Here is a 22,587-nt window from a genome sequence, read left to right on the forward strand (position 1 = left end):
TTGGACTCAAAAGATTGCAGTCATTGAGTTCATTTCTGTATTCCTTTCTCAAGGAACAATGCCGCTGACCCAAATAGCAATTTTGCCTAATCTGAGCTAACTAGAGGCTGGTTAGTAAAATGGCATGAAGAGGTAGCAGGATGAGGCATCCTTCCTGTTCCTTTTTAGACAATGTCAGAAGAGGGATGAAGAGCCATGAAGAGCTGTGTGAGGCTGGAGAGAAGAACATTTACAGTCAGTTGTGAGCATCTTCTCTCTCTTGCAAAACGAGCAATTCAGTATTTTTCAAAATATAGCAATTGATGTCCAAAGTGCAGAATTTCTGCCTTTTTGGCTCTATTTGGTGTCAGTTACAGTTCAGGCACATTGCAGCACATTTTAGGAGGCACTAAGCACCTAAAGATCAGGTTCAAGATAAAACCATGAAAATCTGCATTAGAGCTAGGAGAAGTAATGGTTTTCATTGTAAAAATACTTGCATGTTAAAAAAAAAAGGGGGGTGGGGGAGGGGAAGAGAGATTTCAGTATAACCACCAAAAAAGTTTCTGCCACAGCAAAATGCTGAAAAGAGTTTTCGTAGTGAGAAAGCTGGAATTCTGTGAAAGTGGACAGTAAAGGGACTTGAACAGCAATGTGAAACCATGCATTGCTAAATTATTATGCAGGTTTGCAAAATGTAAGAAAACTAACTGAATTTCTGCCTTGATGGATGTGGGATGGCTTAGGAAGAGCCATCATTCTTTCTTTGGAGGTCCTGGCGCAAGCAGGCATTTTGAAGCATGTGCTAGAGCTGACACAGGAGCTCAGAGCCCTGGACTCACACAAGAACATATTCAGTGGGCTTGTCTTTTTCAGCACTAGAGAGGTGATTTGAAGTAGCAAGCCCATCTCACCACATACGCACCCAGCACACAGGCTGGTAGTTCAGGGTAGCTTCCAGGCAACTTGGTGGGAAGGTTCGGATGGGTTATGTATCACTAAGGTTGGCCTTGTGGGCAGAAAATGTGCAGATCAATTGAAACTAACACTGTGAAATGCCACAAAACACTGAAGATGGCTTTTGAAAGGTAGTGCTAGGTCCACTCACTTTTATCCTGCTCCAATAGCTGACAGTACTTTAGCAGAAGATAGGACATACAAATATCTCACAGTTGATTTTGTTGTTATCCAGCCTCTATTCTGAAGAAATTCATGGTGATTAGTGGTGGAAAATTGTGTTTTAATTATGTCATACACAAACAAAGAAGCAAAAAAACCCCAGATTGTAAGGGCCTTGGGTGTTGTCTTTTTACTTAGGCTCAGGAGCTCAGAAATTGGTAAAGGCCTGCTCAAGGCAGACCTAGCCTGTGGTGTCTGAACCAACAATCCATGATGCTGAAGACAGCCTCCTACTCAGTGCTGGATGGAGTTGCCGTGCAGCAAAAGGATACCATATAGCTTTGTCTCACTTGTGAGGTGTAACCCATCTGTCTCTGTCAGGTGTTTTTTGTCTCTTCACTGTCCATGAGGGCCAAATACTACAGGAAAAACCTTGCCTTTGTCTGTCCCCGGTACATATTCTGTAGCAGTTGTCTTTCCAAGCACACAGGCAGTTCTTGAGATGTGAGAAGAATTAAAACATGAAACAGTATATACAAACAAGCTGGAGAAGGATATTTCGGAGAGGAGTCCCAAACACAGGACTGCACAATCAACCTGCTGTAACCTGTTTCCAGGGTATTCAGTACATCTCCCATTCTCAAGCCTTGCTTTCATTTTTTTTTCTTCTTCTTTCTGTTTACCCACTTGAAAGAAGTACCTTTCTGACATCTGGATATATGGACAAGTTTTCGGCTGGTTTCTGCTGGCGCGGAATCCCTGCAGTCTGTGGTTGAATTCTTATATATCCAGCTGAATATCTGCTTAATAATACACACCATTGCTATAAGGAAGATTAACTCACTGCCTGTGCACTATATAAAGCTAAAGTCTGTTCTGAGGGGGATGGTGCTTCTGCATATAGCCTATAGTGAATTGGTGAAAATGACTTGTTGATGCCAATCACATACAAGCAGCAGTGTTATTACTGTAGTAGGTCAATATGAGAAAATCTTTTTTCTTAAATCAGCTGCTCCCCACTGTCCTGAGAAATTAATAACTTCAAGAAATTAAAATATAACTCACTCAGCAGCTGAAGTAGTCTCAAACATTGCTAGCTCTAGCTTTTTTTTCATTATATGAGATATTTTGCTTTATAAAATGGAAATAAATCATATGAGTCAACCTAACCTTTTCAAAGGTTAGTGTGGTTTGGTTCTGATAAGCAGTTGGGTGAGTGTTGTGGTGAATTCACAGTGGCTATGCATTATGTGTTAATGGTAAAATGACAAGCTGGTTTTACTCATTCTTTCATAGAAATACGAGAGAGCAAGACATTCAAACAAACAAACAAACAAAAAACGCAGCACATTATTAGAAAAATAACTCCCCTACATCAAATCCAACTTCAGTGTATGCTCTAACTCATATACAGTAATATTTCACATTCACTGAGAATCATGAGCTTTTGGTTAAACACTGAGATCATACAACCTGAGAGTAATTTTTGTTCTAAACTTGTCCCTTGGATTCATGCAGCAGGACTAGTTCCAGGCCAACCCCTAATTATGAATGTTGGGTTTGCTTCAGTGGCTTCTTGAATAAACTCACTTCCTTTAACACTTCAATTTCTTACCAGAAAATACTGAAGTACGATGCACAATGTAAGTATGGCTTGACTTCTGTCACTGGAGCAAGGTATTTTGAGGATGTTTTCTTTGCCTATTCATGGATCTCACATGTGCCTTTCTTCTGAGCATGTCTAAGGCTAGAAAACACTTTCCTGTCTTTGCAAATAGACCTTTACTCCTTCTAACCCATCCATAGGTCCGCTTGACATTGACCTGGCTGACATCGTCCTGCCAGAGAATAAGCTTTCCCTTCTGTTTTCCAAACTGTCGCTGAGCAGTACCTTAGGGCGAAATACTTGCATGAATTTCTGGTAAAATTCTTTGGATGCAAAATAATAAATGAAGGGATCTATGCAGTTGTTGAAGCAGCTGAGGCACAAGGTGAGCTTGTAGGCAGGGTATAAACTCCTGCCATAAAATAGGCGGATGATCATATGCACAAGTAGGATAAAGTTATTGGGGGCAAAGCAAGTGATGAATACCAGAAGGACTATAATCGCCAGGTATATGGATCTAGTCTTCTGCCTGTTACCATATCTGTTCGATGTCTGAATAAGCTTCCGAATGGTGCCAATATAGCATCCAACTGTTACAACAAAAGGGATCAGGAAGAGCACGACAAATAGTGTGAGGAGAAAGGCTACCCAGGCTGCAAAGTTGGGTAGCATATCCCATTTGAGGACGTCAAAACAGGTTATAATTCCCAATTCTTTCACTTCATAGGTCAGATCTGTGCTTTCTAGTGGGTAGAAGGCTAGTAGCAACAAAATCCACATACCTAGGCAGGCAGCCAAGGCATATCTTTTTCTTCTCCACTTGATCAACTTCATGGGATATACTACACCCATGTACCGCTCGATGCTGATACAGGTCATGGTCAGTATGGAAGAATACATGTTGGCGTAGAACATCACAGTCACAAGGCTGCAAAGAGTCTTGCCAAAGCTCCAGTGATTGCTCTGAATGTGATAAGAAATCTGGAAGGGAAAGCAGCTGGACAGCATGAGATCCGTGATGCTTAGGTTGATCATGAAGATAACAGAAGGTGTTTTGGGTTTGATGTGCCAGCAGAGCACCCAAAGGGAGAACAAATTGCCTGGGATACTGATCATAGCCACCAGTGTATATACAACTGGGAGGGTGATGGAGATAGCTTTGTTCTGGAGCATTGCCAGAGTTTCAGCATCCAGGTGGGATTCGTTTTTAACCATTATTCACAAGGGAGTTGTTGATCTCTATAAACCAGCTGGATCATATCATGAACACTTGTCTTAAAAACCTAGAGGACAAATGTCAAGAGAGAAAAGCAGTGTCAAAACAGAAATCAAGAACATACTTCATCTGTTAATCAAACTAAGAAAAAGCCCTATGTAGTTTGACAGATTATCTCTAAATGAACTGAATCATTAAAATTATCTCCTGAAAACTCTCTCCTCCCTCTGAATCATTGTAATGTTTTACTTGTCTCATTTCCTAACTTTGAACAACTACTTTTTCCCTTCTGAATGGCTTTCTGATGCTTTCTGCAGTCTATGCATTATCACACCTCTTATGTTATTATAACATAAAGAAAATTACATATCACAAATTGAAATTAAATTGATGTCTGCATGAGAACACTATGCCATAGGATCTCCATGAGCTAAATCCATCCTGTTTACTCTGGATGTCATGACCTTGCTTCTTGTAATACACAATATTTTGTGACTTTCTTTTAATTCTATCCAACTAAACAGTGATTCATTCCAAGTAAGTGCTGGATTTATTTTTTTTTTTTCAACTGGGGAAAGGAAGACATGCACTGAATTATTCTTGTTATATTAGTAATACAAACAGAACATGAGGAAAGCACCATGTATAATTGAGAACCAGGGACAGATTGCAGTTGCGCGGACTGGTTTGCAGGCTGAAGGGACCAAGCTAAAGAAGTAAAAAGCCCTCTTCTAACAAAAGGAAAAGCTGCTGAGTTTCAATTGCTGCAAGATATAACTTATTAAAAAATGTTGTTGGCAGCTGTCTTATTGGCATCACCTGTAATTCTGCAAAATTAGTTTCAGTTTTGCAGTCTGCAAAGCAAACCCATGCTTTCACTGTCTGGCCTGGATAGATCTTTCTTGGCAGACACAATAGCTCATGGTTTAGCTTATTTGTTTTACACAGTGCAGCACCATTTAGCAGCTGCGAACAAGAACTCATGGCTCAATGCGCTACATGCGTGCGTGCTGACTTTCATTCAGCTGCAAGCACAGGGGTGCAGTTTCACAGAAGTCGAAAAAGTGAAGTAACGGCAACAAATGACAGAAAGGCAGAGGACAGAGTAACAGTAAGTTCTGTGAGGAGTGGCAATATGGGCCTGAAAAGAGTGCCAGGCCAAGCGAGTGAGTAACTCTGGGCACATCTATGCTGATTAATAAAAGAGGGGCAGGGTGGGTTCAGGCACACAATCTTGCTTGTGGACTCTGATCACCTGCACTGTTTCATCCAAGCATCTCTTTCCAAGACACACCTGCCATAGGGGGCTAGATTAAAAAACCGTAGGTGCCAGTCAGTTTGTGTGACTCATCAACTTCAGATCTTGTTAAATAAGGCCTTTAGCTTAATTGCATGGGCATAGCCCATGAGCATTGTAACAGGTCAGTCCCTCAGAGAGGTGGTCAGCCCTCAGTGCTGGATAACTAGCTGAAAGTAACCATTCTGACAAAAACTGTGATTTCTGACAGAGGCTCTTACTGAATAACTTGGTAGACCTTTCACAAAATGACCATTGACAGTTCCTTAGACCTGGCACAGGTGAAGTCTTTATTGAATGCATAATGCAGTAGAGAGATACTCGACTCTAAAAATAAATTGAGTGCAGATCCAGAAGAAGCACAGCTACAGCAGCAAGAAGCTCAGTGCAGACTCATTTCTGCTGTTTCTTGATCTGATCAATTTGACATAGTGTTTCAAACGTCTGCTTAAAATATTCAGAAGTAGTGAGAGTCTGTGTCAAACAACTGATGTTAAGCAATATAGACAGGCTTTCAGGAGCTTCAACCTGAGCTGTTGGAACCCCAGAAAAAGGCACAAGAAAATAGGAATTGCAAAGAAGTCAAAGATGTGTTCCTAATATATCATGCACATGACATAGAACAAACATGTTCCAAGTAATGAGCACATCACATGATCACGACTGCAAAAACCCCTTTGAGCCAAATCCATTGCAGATGAAAGATTGTTCTTGTCAGTGGAGCTATATCAAGAATGAAACTGTCTCTTTATTTTTCAGGGGAACTTGAAAAAGCACTCACTGACTCAAAGTTACTGGAAAAAAACCTTAGTGCTATCTCTTTCAGAGCTTCTATCTGTGACTTACCATAGTAAGTACCTATTCATGAACTCTACTGCCTCAAAAATCCTTCTCAAGCTGCACCCCTGTGTGCCTAACAACCCTAAACTTCCCAAAACAGAAAAGTTTTACCTATATCAAAGTATCTGTAGAGCTCTAATAATAAGCCTTTGCAAGTGAAAGATATTTGTTCTCACAGGCTAAGGGATCTCACCCCTAGATAGTATTCCTATAGAAATTGTATGTGCTTGGGAGGTAGGAGTATAGGTGAAAATTTCCATTAAATCTGTCACACTGGTCATAAAGCTATTGAATACCTCTTACATTCAGTTCTGTGTTAGGGCTAATCACAAACATCATTTCTTCTAAGCTTGCTTTTTTCTGAGAGCACAACCTGATAGAAGGTGATAAAAAAATGCACGCATAGATGCTGCAGTACGCAAAACAGTGTCAGGATTTGTGGCCTGCCTAAAAGCAAATTTTATGCGCTGGTAGAACACCACCATCAGTAAAACACAAGTGCCTCCCAAATTTAGGCATCTCTTGAACAGGGGCTGAAAAGCACCAGGCTGTGGTTAGGTGCCTACAAGAGCTCTCCAAAAAGGATAGGTCCCATTGGCATGGTTTTCAGTAAGGAAGATGTCCATCACGAAGAGTGAAAGAACAATGATGCCATGGTTCCCTAGTGTCCTCTGCAGGGAAGGAGGAGGGCATGCAAAGCACACAAGACTCTTGTTGCAAGTCATTCTCAAGGGCAAATAACCTCTTGGGGAAATGTGGAGTACCGAAAACCCTCCTTCCAACTTTGCCTTTCTTTTTGCTAAATCTTTCTGGGTCTGTAATCCTGAATTCCTTGTTCAGCAAAGCCTGGGCTAGTGGAAATTCTTGCTCTGAGTCATCATTACTTGTGATGCTTTGCTTTCTAAATGCTCAAGTTAAGCTGCTGGAACCACAATGTAGCATTTCAACTTATTTTACCTCTGTCGTTATTGCATCTATTTGGGTGTAGCTAACGCTGTATTTGTATTTTCATCTTGTTCAGGGTAACTTTATGTCCTTCCCCCACTGCAACCACAGTCTCTGCCTGTGTCTTGTGGTTTAACTTGAAAATGTCATAAATCAAGCAAGAAAGTAATCTTTATGAGGAATAAAATTAGACTCCCCTTACATTTTATGAGTGGCTTCCTTCAATTTCAGGTTTCCAGTACAAATCATATCAGTGGAGCTTGTGTGGATTCTGTGCAAGAGCAACTTTGATGCAGGATAATTTTAAAACATCAGCCCTCAGCTAAGGTTTCATATGCATAATCTGTAAAAATATAGTTCTGTTACATAAATATCCCTGTTAGAAAGATATGGGTTTGATTTTATTCTGGGGAGAGCTATATTTAAACTACAACAGAGAAATGGATATACAGGTAAACTGAAACAAAACCTCAAAAAGTATTCTTCAAGTGAGAATATACAGTCTTGCTGCCATTTACATCAGTCCTCAAGCTTCTGACATAGAAAGAGGAATGTTAAGTTTTTCTGCTTGCCTCATTTCTGAAACATGTAGTGGATGGGTGTATTTTACTTTTATGTTAGATATTAAGAACACCTACAGCCTCTGGAGTAACCCTTGCTAAATCCAGTTAGGATTTTTTTTTGCATTTCTTTGTACTCACTGGCTCATGGCACTCTGCACAGAAAGCTCACTTGGAACTTCAGTAACACCAGGTTTTCATCCCAGCTGTACCCATAAGCAAAGCTGACAGCTGCTTAGTGCCTTTTTGACAGGAGCGGGGATTCCTTTCCCTTCAAGGGACAAAAGATGACAAATAAAACATTAAAGTGTATACTGCAAATTAAAGAGTAAAAAATCAGAAGAGGACTGTGTTATTTCTTTGCCATGGAAGAGTAACAATAGACATGTATCTACTTTCTTTTTAGGAGGCTGCTAAATAAAAACTGATGTGTTTCCTCTCTTGTGTCTATTCTCTTCCTGTTGTCAATGTTGAGTGCACCTGTGAAAAAGACTGAAAAGCCTGTGAACCCCATGAAAACCAGAATTACCATTTTCTAAAAGGTTTTGTGATTTGTTTTGTGATTTGAGATGGAAAAATAAATCTCAAAATATATCATGCAGCAGAAAACCTTCCAAAACCTGTTCTGTTTCATTAATTTTTGTTTCGCTACCTGACAAAGCACAATTGTATAGGACAAAAAGCTCTTATTTCATAAATTCCTTGATATTGTTATATTTTTGGAAAGACACTCTTCCAGCTGAAGAATGTAGGATGGCGTGTTTCAGATTACAGGGAAAAGAAATTGAAACACAATTTCAACTCAATTGCAAACAGGGTCAGAATGAAGCAAAATAAAAGCACATATTTTATTGTAAGGAGTTAGAGAAATCATATTAACAGTTTTTATAATCAATGAAAATGTGGCTGAAGGGTGTATTTTGGTTTTTCTCAAAAGGCTGCATTTTTTGAAAAGATTTTTTTAAAAAATTTTTACTTGCTCAGTTTAATATTCTTACAAGGCAGTAACATGAGCTAAAGGGTAGTTTTTGTGTAGCTAAAACGTGGAAATTTAGGGATCCTCAGAGTGCAGTGTTCCTGCTGGGGCTTCATCCCTCCTGGACTGTCTGAATTGCTAGTGAGATGAAAGAATATTAGACAAGCACAGAAAACAGGCAATTTCTATTGTAGACTGAGTATGAGGAGAAGGAACCAGGAAGGCAAGGAACCAGGAGCGAGTCATCTTGAGTTGTGAGTTGTGTTATTTAGATAAAGGGGTTTTAATATGAGGAACAAGAAGAAAAAGTGCCCTTTTGTAACACATCTCAGTTATTGTTCCTAAAGCATCATTGATGCGATTCAGAGAAACACGTCTGCAAATGTTCAAGTTCACTAAACTGAGGAATGTAAATGAGTGCATCTCTGATTGCATGGTCCTTAAGCCGAACATGGGCTTTACCGAAAGAGGCTGCAGGTTTTGTGTGGATGGTTCTTCCTCACCCTTGCAATACACTTTCATGCAAATTTTTGCTTGTAGGATTACATCTTTACATCTCTAAAAGCCCAGGGTTTGGTTCACTCCGTTAAGATCTGAACCCAAGTCTTCTAAGAAACTTCTTTGTATTGTGTCTTCCCTGTTCTTTTGCTGATTTCATTTTTTTGTTTCTGTTGTTTTGCTCTGAGTATCATTATTGCAAAGATCAGAAACAGTTGCTGAGCCTGTAGTTATGTTATCACAAAGGCATTATTTCACACTAAGCTTTAGCTTATCTTCTTTTAAGAATAAATACATTTGGGAAATGAGACTGCTACCCTCTGTGCACTTGTGTGCACAAGTATTTCTGAGCAAACACAACAAATCTGAAAACATCTAACGAGCTGCAATATTCCCGACCTTCTATGCCCTTTAGCTTCAGAAAAATAAAACTGTTCTTTATTTCTTATTTTATGTATCTTATTCTTGTGTGCCTGCACTGCAAAAGATGACATATTGTTTTGCAGTGAAAGAGTTACTTTATAATCACTATATTAATCAAAAACTCTTGTGGAGAGAAACTTCAGTCTTTATCTTAGTACGCCTAGTCAAAGTAAACACAATGGTGGTTATAGCTCTGACCTCAAATAGTTAGGGCAAGGTAAAACAAAAGTGTGTTCTCTCCACAAGGATTTCACATTGAGAGGTAAAAAAAACCCTCTATTTTTTCAGTAAGAAAATGTAGAAGCATTACTAGCTTTAGTGTAGTTGAGGGGTACGTGCCTGTTGAGCTTGTTAGCTATATCAATCTAGATAAAAGCAACTTTATTTAAAAGTGAAGATAAATAATCTTATCATTTCTGCTTATAAGAGTGTGTTTCTCTTCTCCAGCCTGATAGAGTGCAAGTGGACAGTTTCCAAGATTCAGACAAAGAAGCCTTACTAAATGTGAAATCTAAATATCCAAGCGAGAGGTGAAGAGACATCACAAGGAAATACTGTACTGATTCTTCAGAACTAGCTAAGCAGTAAAATTAACCGTACATAAAATCAACCATACATAACTCTGCATTTCCTGTGTCAGTCCAGGACTGTGCAGTTCTGCTGATAGTTCAATTTTAGTTCACTTGAACCTTCACCTTTGCTAACCATAAATTAGTAAAGTCAGGATTCTGGGCTGGTATTAGCAACATTCATCCTAATTTAGATGAAGTTTGCATAAACACAGCCATTATAATCTGTGTCAATAATCCCGTTCAGAGTGCAACTAGCCAATGTGGTCTTTGAAAAGTTCATTTCTGCAGTAGTCAGGTTTATAGAAATAGGAAGGCTGTGGGCCAGTATTGGCAAAAACTGCTCAGCATCTGAAGTGTGATTCTATTTCTTTAAGTGCTAGTTACACTACAAAATGAAGTAGTTTGCAGTTTTTTCTTATTGGTGTGCATGCAAGATAGTCAGCTTTTAAAAATTCTGTGAGCAAAACCTTAGGTCAATTGAAACACAACTTGTGTAACTGCACTGATAGATTTTGTAGGCTGGTTTAAATTTCACTCAGAGTGAGCATCCTAAACTCAGTTTAAAGAGGTTCCAGTTTATGTGCTAATAGCTAGAATGTTACGTATATGTTGGTCTTTCCTACATACACAGGCTTTGTAAGCTTTCATATTTTTAAAAGGATTAGCAAAACTAAAGAATTTTTAAGAATTTTAAGAATTAAACATAACAGCTCAGGAATTCATTCTAAAGGACTTACACTTCTCTGCAGTCACTGCACATGTGCATGCTCTTAACTTCCCAACAGCACAAGGTAATGGCATCTTGGTGAAACAATGCTGTCTTGCAAGTGGCATGGAGGAAGAGTGTTTATGCAAGCAGTTACTGAAATATTGCTGATGCCTGGCAGGGGACCTTGACTTTATTAGACCACAGTTTTTGTCAGATGGTGCATGGCCATGGAAAACCAGCTTGCAAAGCTCCTTTTAACTACTCTGGAAAACATCCTGGGTAGTGTGGAGTTATCCTGTGCCAGAAGGCCCTCCTGCAGGTAGCTTGCCCTTGAGCTATGGCAAGATGGTGAAGATTTAAATTTTTATAGAACTTTGACCACAAAAAGTGCACAACCAATTCTAAATTTAAACAATACATGAACTGATTTATTTTATAACTTTAAATCTTTCAAATATTGCCTATGTCCAGGATTGACAGACAATGGCTTGCAGTCTGCAACTACTTCCCACTACAAGTAATTGCCTCACATACCTGTTGTGAAGGTCAGAGGAAAAAGCATAGTCAATCGTTTCCCTTCTGACCTCAAATGGCAGGAAAATAAGTAATAGTTTGTTGGCACAGGGTGTTTGTGGTAGACGGTATAACAGAATCCTAACAGAGAATACCTTAATCTTCAGAAAGCTTGATGGTCTTGTATTGAATCTGAATGGTCTGATTGGCATTTTACAGCAAATATCTATATAAATATATGTGTGTATGTATATATTCTGTTTGAAATCTGTACTTTCTATCTTTTTATCTCTCCTTTCTGTGAAACTCTTTTTGAATGTTTCCTCTCCTGTTCAGTCCACAAAGGAATTGAGGTAGAGCTGCATGCATGTTTTTGAAGATTAAATTTAGAGATTAAAAAAAGAAAAAAAGTTCACACATTGCTTTTTCTTGCACTTGCACTAATGATATGACAGCCTGTAGCTGTTGATGGAGTTAACACATGATGGAGTCCATGAATAGGACAGCCAACCAAGTTTTGCAGGTCTAGCTGAAAGGTTAATTTGGCATGGTATTTGTAAAGATTTTGAGAAAAGAATGTAAGGTAATCCTGATATTAATGTAACATACTGGGGCCAGAAATTGGAAACAGTGTTGTTAAGGGTGAATCAAAGTGCTTGGCTGAGCATGTAGGTCATCTTCAGATAGGCCTTCTTCCACTACTGCCACTAGGTGTTCTCAGTAGGTACAAAACCTCTTACCACCTCCTAGATAAATAGGCATGTCCCAAAAAGCCCATGCTGTATCCATAACAACTGTTAACTTGTAAATACAGGCTGAATTATTATTCCTCTTATTGAATAACATCTATATGAATATGGACTCTTTTTCCAGAGCAGTAGCATTAAGTAGCTGAATTTAGGTATAGCTGGCACCTTTCTTGCCTGGTCTTTGCTACAGCCATAGATTTAGCATCAGTAGTAATCTAGGTGTCTATTTTAGGGTGAACTGGAAAGTGTGGATGCCACTGACAGTACTGGGTGGATCTCTAGCGATTGTAACAGGCTCATACGTAGTCACTTCCATTGTAAATGCAGGTGTTTGAAGCTGAATCCAGCCCATTTTAAACATCCTGTTGATTCAGACCCTGGTTTCCTGGAGGCCCATAATTGCCTGGATTCTGTCAAAATCTGAGCTAGTCCACTAAAACATAATTGTCCCCTTTCACATTTGGACGCTCAGCTGACACTTTCAAATGACCAGGCCATCTTCCGTGTGAAAATGAATTGTCACAGAATAGAACCAAATGCATGATTTTACCTGTACTCATGTTCTTCCACCTGTGTGTCAAAACCTACAGCCAGTTTTACATGATCATAAAACTGTTTGTATTTTGTCTTCTCTTGGTCCTGCTGCCATACTTGCTCAGCACATCTCATTTAGCCTTTACTGACAGCCCACCTACAGGACCGACTGCTCTGCTCTCTCCCCAGATGCCTTCTGCAGTGTACTGGCGGTGAACTCCTGGCAGGCTGGGCATTCTCCTGGCTCAGGCAGTGGTTAGAAGTGATTCTCACATCAGCACTAGTGAAAACAGTCTTGGCTGAAAAATGCATGAGGCCGGGGGCTCTGTAGGTGCTAAATTGACACGCACTTTGCAGCTTTCTTGCATATGTGGTTCTTTGCTCCTGAAAGGGCAAGAAGAGCTAGATGTACAGAAAGAATGAACCTTGCTTCCTGCCAAACTGTGCCTCTTACTGAGAGGCTGTGATACAAAAAATGAGCTGCTGGAAGCTCTTTTGTATGGCTGGAACTAATAGTAATTGTGTCCACTCATTCCCCTGGATCCACTGTCAATACCCACTGAAAATAAGTGACCACATGCATTTCAGGGCTGACGAAGTGCCAGTAGGCAGCGATGCATGCAATCCAAGGCAGTGGGAAACTCAGTGAACTCTGCAGTTGTCTCCTCACTCCCTAGCACTTAAAATGCTTCCCAGCCTTGCCTGAAGGGAGCAGTGGTTAGGGCTCACCTCAAGTAATCTCCATGAGAAATCTTGCACTGTCCCAAGTCTTTCCTTTGCACAGTTTCTCTTAGTGCTTATTGTCAGAGCTCAGAGTGTGAACCCTGAATTGCGTCTGTGCTACTGAACTATATATCACTATATTTTTCCCAAGTGTTGTTCAGTTGCTCACGTATATGGTCTTACAAGTGCTTGTGATTCTCTGCTAGAGAAAGTTTCTTCATTTTTTCAACAATGCCATCAGCAGTCAATAGTATTCAAGCTACAATCTGGCTAATTCTGCCTCTTAATTATGGTCACATCATGTTCAGGGCATGTGTCACTAGGACAGCCACGTATCACCTGCATCTATATTGAGAGGAGCAACTTAGGGCACGTGCAGTACTGCTATGGAGCCCAGATGGCATGACAGGATTGATTTATTTCAGGACCAGTCCTGCAGATCTTGCATTCCAGAAGCTCCCACAGAAGCCCAAGGCAGCTTCATGTGTGCAGCACCTCAGAGCTCTTTGCTCAGTAGGTAGAAGCCAGCTCCCCCTGTCCGAGCTCATGCAAACTCACAGTGTTCACATGCTGAAAGAACTGAAAATTGGCTTCTCTGCAAAAGCTCACAGCTTATGTTGAGCATCGATAACTGCAGCTGTGCTGCTTGTGGCTGGCATAGGGCACAGTATAAATTCCCACGAGCCTGAACAGTGCTGAGCAGATGTACCCAAAGGCACAGCGCACAGGTAACAGGAACCTCAGAAATAGCTAGCTACAGGAACAGATATACTATATGACCTAGTTTTAAAATAAGTTTATATATGCACGCAAAGGAAAAAGAAAGAGCTAACATAATTATTATTTTTTCCCTAAATTACCACTTAACACTCATCCTGACTTCTCTTCAGCTTGGCAATTTGATACCAGTTAGAGGTAACACACAAGAAGTGGAGATGATAAAATGGGAAAAAAAAAGAAAAAGATTTCTAACAAAAGCTTCTCTCTTGTTCAGTTTCTTTGTGACTACTTGAGCTATCACACTAATACAAAGAGATACAACAGGAATAGCACCCTGAAACCACATCTGCTATTGTTTCATTCTTCCGAAAGTCCTCGAGTGCAGGTGAGAGAGCTAGTCAAAGTTCACCTCTTCAGCTGAAACAAACTGCAGGTGCCCTTGTATTCAGGCTTTGGTCTTCCTCTCAAGTCCTCACTGCACTTAGGTAACTTCAGTGCATAAATAAGACAAAAATTGGATTATATCCTTGTTTAGCATACTCTTCCTGCACTGAGAAGTATATAAATACTCTAATTATAGTCAAGAGGTATGCTGATATATTATTATATGAATTTTACCGATGAAATAATCCTAGGCAGAAGTCAAATGTGCTCTGGAACTGTTTTTCTTGGGGGAGCTAATCTCTGCTCTTATCAACAGAGAATGCATTACATTACAACAGCTTGTTATTGGCTTTACTTGAGTTCCTCTTTATTGTGAGCAAAACACCCTGAGGTATCTGGATCATTGCTGCTTGGCAAATCCTTACTGGAGTCTTGCCATCTTGATAAAAAAAGAATGAAAATTAAGATGCTGTGCTTTGAAAGGTTATTATTTATTGACCTGTGTACTAAGTTTGTGTCATGAATATAATTTTTATGACGTTGGCTTTTAGCTCCAACTTAATAGAGCAGATTTTGTGTATTCCATTTAACAGACTGTATCTCACAGTCTCTTCTACTACATGTATCTGTGATCTGCCATTGTTAAGTGTACAGGCAAGCAAACACATTCTTGCAATGTAAGTGAAGGTGTGGATCCAAATCTCATCGGCCACTGTTTGTGTTTGACCTCACTCATACAGACAAAGGAAGTTCCTTACCCCTCTGGGATAAAGTTTTGCAAAACAGATCCAGGTTACCATGTGAGAAGGTGTAGTCATTACTATACCATAGGACATACTCTGCTACAGCCAATATACTAACACCTTATGCCCTACTTTGTCTCTGTCATGACTTGTCTGCTTGCCCACATGCTTAAGGTAAATAAGCACAGCAGAGATATCTTAAATAGTGGCCACATGCAAGTAGCACAGGTGAGAGGTGAGAGCAGCACCTCAGGATGGAGTACACCAGCAAAGTAAAGGAGAGGTGGAAAGCCATCATGAGGACAGGCAGGTATTCTTATTTATCCAACTTATAAAATGCATATTGTGTATGAGATATTATTATGATAATATACTGATGTAATATTATATATTAAATAGCATACATTTGAGATATGTATGCTATAAATATTTTTTCCACTGGTACCAGAAACTGAAATGCCTATAAACCTCATAAATAACAACCCAAATGCTAGAATTATATATTTTATAAGATATTATATTGTATCATCATATATAATAATACCTTATATTATTTTCTTGTTTCATAGTGTAGCTACAATTGACAACATTCTTCTATTTTTAAACTTTTTTCATGACAAGTGAAATTTCAGCTTCGTGGATATTAAGCCTCAGTAGGATAAACTTTTAAATGAGAGGAAAGTGATACTACAGTATCTGAGTTCTAATGTAAAAAGTACTCAGACTAAATTTAAAGTTTGAGTTTCACTAGGTCCAAAACAATCTAGATAAAAATGTGGGCTCCAGAGCTCAGGCGATCTTAAAGACAATTTCCTTTTAAGGTGACACCTAAAATTCAACCACCCGGAAAAGTGTACTAAGTCTGTGAAATGCAGTGACAAGCACAAATACAAAATATTCCTGCATTATTTTTTAAAAAATTTATTTCCTTATTCCCTAGACTAGACAACCGAGAACTTTCAAAGTTTTATCATAAAACAAATACGCATATTTTAAATGCAAACTTTAGGTGTTGCCAAACGTAGCTATACACATAACGTCTGATGTGACTCATCATTCAGTGTGGCAGCTAATTAATTGCCTTCAATTAATCATCTGCTGGCATGCATCAAACTATTGAGGTTTAGCTGAAGTCTAGCTGAGGCTGGAGACTAACCTCAAGTGAAATATATGGCTCTGTCAGAGTGAGAAGGGGGCAGCTGGGTGGCATGAGCTTTCGAAATGCGTCTACAGGACAGAGAGGAACTTGGCTCCAGTGAGAATGCAGGTGTGGGATGAGAAAATGCAATATTCTTACCCTCTGGGGCTTGAAAATGACAAAATAAACACTCTTCCCTTCACCTGAGTAGTTTAAAAGGAAAAGGAAAATAAGCTCCTCCTGCTCTGCTAAAAACTATTAACACCATAAAACAAATGCAATGATCTGGCAGAAAATAAATTTGCTAAAGAAACTTGCAAGCACACCATAAAGGAGCAGTACCACCACGGATGAGCAGCCCCTGCCTTTCTGAGGAGAATGGACGTTTACTGAATGAGGAACGGCAAGCTGGAGAAAAAGCTCCTATAGATGGGAGGTCCTTCAGTGGCACAGATTAAAATATTACCTGATTAAAACCTGAGAAGTTCTAGCCCTTGGGGAGTTGATTATGGGCTTTATAGATATTTCAGTTTGTGTGAAAACTGGCTGTTGGATATGAAGACTGTGAAACTCATGGGATACGTAAAGACAAATTCAAAGGTAGTTTTGGAGACCAGTACTATGATTATGCTCCAATAAGATGCTAATAGCAATAGAGCAGTAGGAGACAGTACTTTGGAGGCAAAATTGGGATTGTTAGGAGTCCTACAGACCTCTAAGTGATGCTCTCTGAAATATTACTGCATTCCTAGTGTGTAACTGAAAATAGATGCATAGGAAAATGATAAAAATGTACCAAGAGTAAACAAAATGTTGCAGATGGCACCTATTCAGGAAACATGGTTCAACTTAAACCAAAAAAAGGCAAGGCTTCTGTTACTAAAAGTTAAGGTTATTGTTTTTAAACTAAAGATCAGAGAGAGCCAACTGGCACAGAAAAGCGTGTAGCTCAGGATGACATCCACTTGGGAGTGGGAATGTTACTGAATTCTCTATATTCTTAGAAAAAAGGACAGGAAAAGGTATTAATAAAATCCAGGAAGGAACTGACAAACAGTTTCTTCATGTGAAGTCTATGAAGCTTATCACATAAAACAGTCAGACAGAAAAAAAATACAGATATTTGTGTCTCTACAGATATGTAAAAAGTGTAAAAATGCTGAGGCTGATTGCCCTGGTTTTCGGCCGATAATATGACCTAATCTAGGAATCTGAGAAGTCTGATGAAAGAAGGTTGGACATGGTACAGTCAGGGTGCATGCTGATCTAGCCCTTCCAAACAGGCCGTGTCACTGAAGGATTGGTACTATAGTATTACCAGCGGCTTCGTGTCACATCCAGTAAACAATTCAGCTGCATCAACAAAGGAGACAGAATTTCCATGGACTGAAGGCTGTAGGTGCAGGACTGTATCATCAGTCACGTAATAAGGATGGCAAATGTGGCAGCGATGTACTTGGGATAGAAAAACAGCTGTGACAGCAAATGATATGGAAATAGTAAAACCCTTTAACTACCACTATACAAACTTGGCAAATGCACCAAATTGTGATTAATGTGTTCAGGCACCACAGTGTGTCTCTTTGTGGAAGCCACCCATTCAAGATTCAGATGGGAGCTCCTCACAAGTGGAGGAGAAGCAGATCTTGACTCAGGCCTCCATCATCCTGAGCCTCCGCAGTGGCAGAAGCACTGACCTAGGTCTCCTGCTGCCCTCTCAGAACACCCAAGAGCTTTGGCCTGTAGCCTATCACAAATAAATCTCTACAACTTCAGCTGCTTAATTTAAAAAAAAAACAAAATATTCTGTGTCTCTGTGTGAGGTTTGGCCCTACCTGGATTTAGTGGATATATAATCCAATGAGGCAGAGCTTCTCCTTTGCTTCTTTTTCTGAATCCTTAAAGTGCTGGGCTGGAAGATACACTCCAGGTTGTCCCAGCCATTGCTTTGGGCCATTGACAGAAGCAGCGCTGGATAACGGCAAAGCCCAGCAGAGAGGGGAGCTGACTGGTGAGCCTGGCTCTTAGCTACATGGGTACAGGATTAGGTCTTGGAGAAATACCAAAGGAAATTCTAATATCACCAAAGAATCCCTTTTCTTCTTAAGAACACCTTCTCCTGTCCCCAGAAGAGTCCTGAGAAGAGCAGCTGCTCTGACTGAAGGTAGAGAAGGCCCTTAGTTGGCACTCTTGAGTGTTGCTGGGTGCTCATAAACCACATGCACTTGGGCCCGTTCTCTGCCATAGAGGTCAGCTGGCCTGGGATAGCTTCTGACCATGCTATCCAGCCTCTTCAGCAGGGCGATGGCATGCAGCCTGCCTGCTTGCAATGGCCCTGGCTGCTTGGGAGCTGGTGGGGAGAAGTCAGTTAGCACAAACGAAATCTGCACCAGGGAGCCTTCCTGTGAGCTAACGGTGAAGAGAAGCAGGTTCCTGTGGCCAAACACATTCCCTGGAGCTGATTAATCTATTAGCATCGATATAACAAAAATACAACTTGTTGACCTCAAAGAAATGCATAATACATAGAAATATCTGATGATAAATGAGACTTGGTAGAAAACAGCAAGTTTGAAACCTGGGCTCTTGTGAGGGCTTCTCTATTGAAGGGTTTTGGTTCCCTTTTTCATTCTCCTGTAGTGCCATAGATCTCGAAGAAGAATTGCCGCTGGGAGCTCCTTTGCTGGCAGGCACCTGGTGCTTTGGCAGTGGCTGGAACGTGATTGCAGCCCCCACAGCAGCCACTTTCTGTTCTGAAACCACAAGGATGCCTTCAGCTTCCTGGGACTAGAGACAGGACAGTGCTTTTGAAAATGCAACCTGCCCCCTACCCTCTGTGAAGGAAGATCAGCACCAACTGCTTTCTCGCTTCTCTTTCTCAGAATAGTGGAGGTCATTTAATTGTTTCTACTGCTTAGTTCCCAGCTCTCTGTCAGGACACGTGGCTTGTGCTTGCTCATGGGAAGTTCAGGGGCTTGGGGCAATCCTAAAAAGGGTTTTCCCACAGACCTGCCAAGCCCATGCTCTCCTCAGCCTTGCTGAAATCACCCAGGGCCGGGGCATGGTTTCTGCACGTGTGCATGGTGGCCAGCCTGCCTCTCCATCCAGCATCAGCCAGGCATGGAGAGGCCTGGTGGGCATGTGAGATGGAGTCACCGGTGCCTGTGAGAGTCATTGAGCGTCACAGCCCGCAGGAGGTTTAATGTGGTTTGGCAAGCAAATGATGGAGAAATACAGTGTTTTGAAATTCATTCAGGGAACTGAAGGAAACAGGTCCAAGTCCTTATCATTTTAACTTCTCAGCAAGTCTTTTATAGAAAAATAAAGGCAATGTAAATTCCAAGAGAGTAGCTTTAGTATCCTTTCTTTTTCTGTGTGTGTTTCTCTGTCTTGCTCTGCCACATTGTCATAGACATATACAGAGAGGGAGAGAGGAAGAAGAGAGGAAGAAAAGGAAAGCAATGTTTTAAGCTTTAAAATAAGTAAAATTTCTTGATGATGGGGGTTTAGTAGAAGTTGTGCATTTTTATTTTCATTAAAAAAAACCTGGAAAGGCAAAATAAATTCTCTCAGCCCCTTCTAGCACCATCCATCCAGCCATGCAGGTGAGAAAAGCCATAGTGCTCTACCACCTCAGATACTAAAGATAAGAGTGCAGTGATAAAAGACATTTCATCACATGGTGTGGGGAAAGTTTTGTACAAGTTAGGACTAGCTGCTCAGTGCAGGTTCCTCTTTCAATTCTCTGAAACTCTTTAAAAAAAATTACACACACACAAAAAAACAAATTTCAAAAGCAGCTTCCTCAGTTCAAAACCTCCCACCGCTTCCACACCATCTCTCTAGATGTTACCTCTAAGACGTACTAAAAACTACACATAAAAGTCACCTATGTTTGCAATGCATAAACCAATAGTTTCTAGCGCCTTCTGTTACATCATGTTATGAAAGAAAGAGGTTTGCTATTTAGTTTTGTTTATCTATTTCTTCTATGTAAAAGAAATCTGTCCTTTTTTAACCAAGACTACTAGAAAGGGAAGATACCTAGCAATTCATTGGCTAAAACCTATCCTTTCTTTTTAAAGGTTATACAATCACAACAGGAAATATTTTGAAATGGTCACACTAATCACAAGACAGACTACTTTTCAGGCTCAACATGTGTTTATACTAGTCTCCTATTTTTAGGTCACATCACATGCCAACTCCTTGCCATTTGTCATTTGTGTTTTAATTATAAATGAAATAATAACTTTTGCAGTCTTCAAGAATAACAGGATCATACTTCATTCTTGCTTTGTTCTTACTTGCTGTAGTCAAATTCATAATCTGAGAGAAGCAAAGAGTGAGAACTAGCTAGTTTGCATTTAATTAAATATCTGGCTTTTGTTTGCCTGGTAGTTGTTGCCCTTTTTTTCTTGCTTCTTTAAGCACCTGCAGCAAAACAATATTTGGGAAAGATGCTAATTTTGGCCTAAGTCCTCAAAAGGAATTAGGCATACAAACATTTTTGAGGAATCAGTCCTTAGCAGTACCATTCCTGACTGTTTTCCAAGCTCCTTTCTGTAAAAGCAAAAGCAAGCTTGTCTCCTGCTGCCAAAACTGTCAGCGAAAAAGTAGCAACAATACTTTGACCAGGAGATCAGTGTGTCAGTGATCTATCTGCAATGGCATGATAACCAAAACGCTATGTCTTTCTAGATTACAATAAGGATCCTCCTTATTGAACATGTCCGTGTAAAAGGATGACTCTGGCACTCCAAGACCACTTCCAAAGTTCTGGGATGCAGTGGGCTGAGGACAACACCCACAATGAGCTTCCTCATTATTGCTCCTGCAGAAAGCGAGGTCAATACTGAGATGAGAATGTTATCAGCTTCTCTGTATCTTTGTCAAAAAGCCTCCTTGCAATAACAAGAGATAGATGATTAAGAAGGACTATTCTGACAGCTGACAAGACTATAGGTGTGTCCTTGAAGATGATAATCAGATTGCTTTCAATTCCAGTGTGCTCTCTTTCACTTGCTCAATGCCTTTTAAAAGCTCACTTTCCTACTCTGATTTACTTTTTTTTTAAATAGTAATATATTTGCGCTGCTCAGTTACCTCGCTGATGATGGTTTAAGAAATTTTAGTGTCTTGCTTTTTAAATGCTCTAAGCATTACAAGGAGAACAAGCAGCTTTTGAAATTGCTGGCTGAGCACCCATTTTTATTTAACTGAAGAAGCAACTTGTAAAAACCATACTTGCGTGCTTACTCTAAGATGAAAACTGTTGCTGTAATACACTAACCATTTACTTAGAAGATTTTCCTTTCTTTTCTAGAATGCCTCAAGAAGTTAGATATGTTCTGTATCCAGTTTTACAGAAAGTATTCATCCAATTACTTAACAATAATTTATTGGCATCAGTGGACTTGCTGTCATGGTTCATAACTACATCATCAAGATCTCTTATACTCTAATCTCTGCAAGCCTTTCAGTGACTTCTTAAAACAATTCAGCAATCTTGATGAAATCATTCAAAAGGTATGACAGAAAGCTCTTGAATGAGTGAGGTTTTCTGCTGTCTTTTTGAATACCCAGTTCAAGCCATATTCAAGGGACTGCATTTATCAAAACTGTGTTCAGATTATTTTTTTTTTAAATTGAGCACTTTCTTGTACCTTAAATTGTGATACCTAAATAATGAGACTTCCCAAATCGATTATCAAAATAAAATAATATTTCTTCACAGGTAATATTTTTCTTCTGCCCAAATTATAATAATGCAATAAAATCCAAAGGGGAAAAAATCTCCACAAACTGTAAGGTACGATAGGATTTTCTGGTTCTCAAATGACTGAATACCTCATATTACAAAAGACAGGGTATGACTTTGTACCCTGGATTTCTGATGTCTTGTTCTTGTTACTAGTCAAGCTCAAGAAAGCCACAGTTCAGCTGAAAAGAAGTTAAAAGAGTTTCTTTAGAAACTGGGTGTAAAAAGAGATTGTGGTTAGTTTTTCTCAATCACACACACACACACACAAAAAAAAAAAGACACAGGAAAGCAACAGGCATCTAGAGGCAGTTAATACAGAATGCAAATCCACAGAGAGAGCCTGGAGCATCCACCATCCACACTTCTATCCCGAATTGTAGAAATATAAGTAGAGGCACCTGCCTTCCCAGGAGTCTCCACAGCCCAGCTAAGATTTCCCATACCTTGTTGGCTCACAACTAGGTATTTTAGAATGAGATCCAGAAAACCAGGACACCAAGCAGCAAGCAAGCTAGACAGCAGGAAATGCCTTGGTCCCTGAGAAAGCTTCAGCTTTCAACACTTTGCTGAGGGTTTCAA

General features: G+C 39.9%; 1 protein-coding gene across 1 annotated transcript in view; it reads right to left on the reverse strand.

Annotated features, from left to right (window-relative positions):
- Positions 1–2,721: 2,721 nt before the first annotated feature.
- P2RY8 (purinergic receptor P2Y, G-protein coupled, 8) overlaps positions 2,722–22,587 on the reverse strand; it is a 33,067-nt gene continuing 13,201 nt past the window's right edge. The window contains exon 3 of the mRNA XM_010075720.1: positions 2,722–3,987. Coding sequence (XP_010074022.1) covers positions 2,846–3,919 — 1,074 coding nt within the window. The 5' untranslated portion in view covers positions 3,920–3,987 and the 3' untranslated portion in view covers positions 2,722–2,845. The remainder of the gene's footprint in view (positions 3,988–22,587) is intronic.

This window comes from Pterocles gutturalis, unplaced genomic scaffold, assembly GCF_000699245.1.
Source record: "Pterocles gutturalis isolate BGI_N339 unplaced genomic scaffold, ASM69924v1 scaffold46847, whole genome shotgun sequence".
NCBI classification, from domain to species: Eukaryota; Metazoa; Chordata; class Aves; order Pterocliformes; family Pteroclidae; genus Pterocles; species Pterocles gutturalis.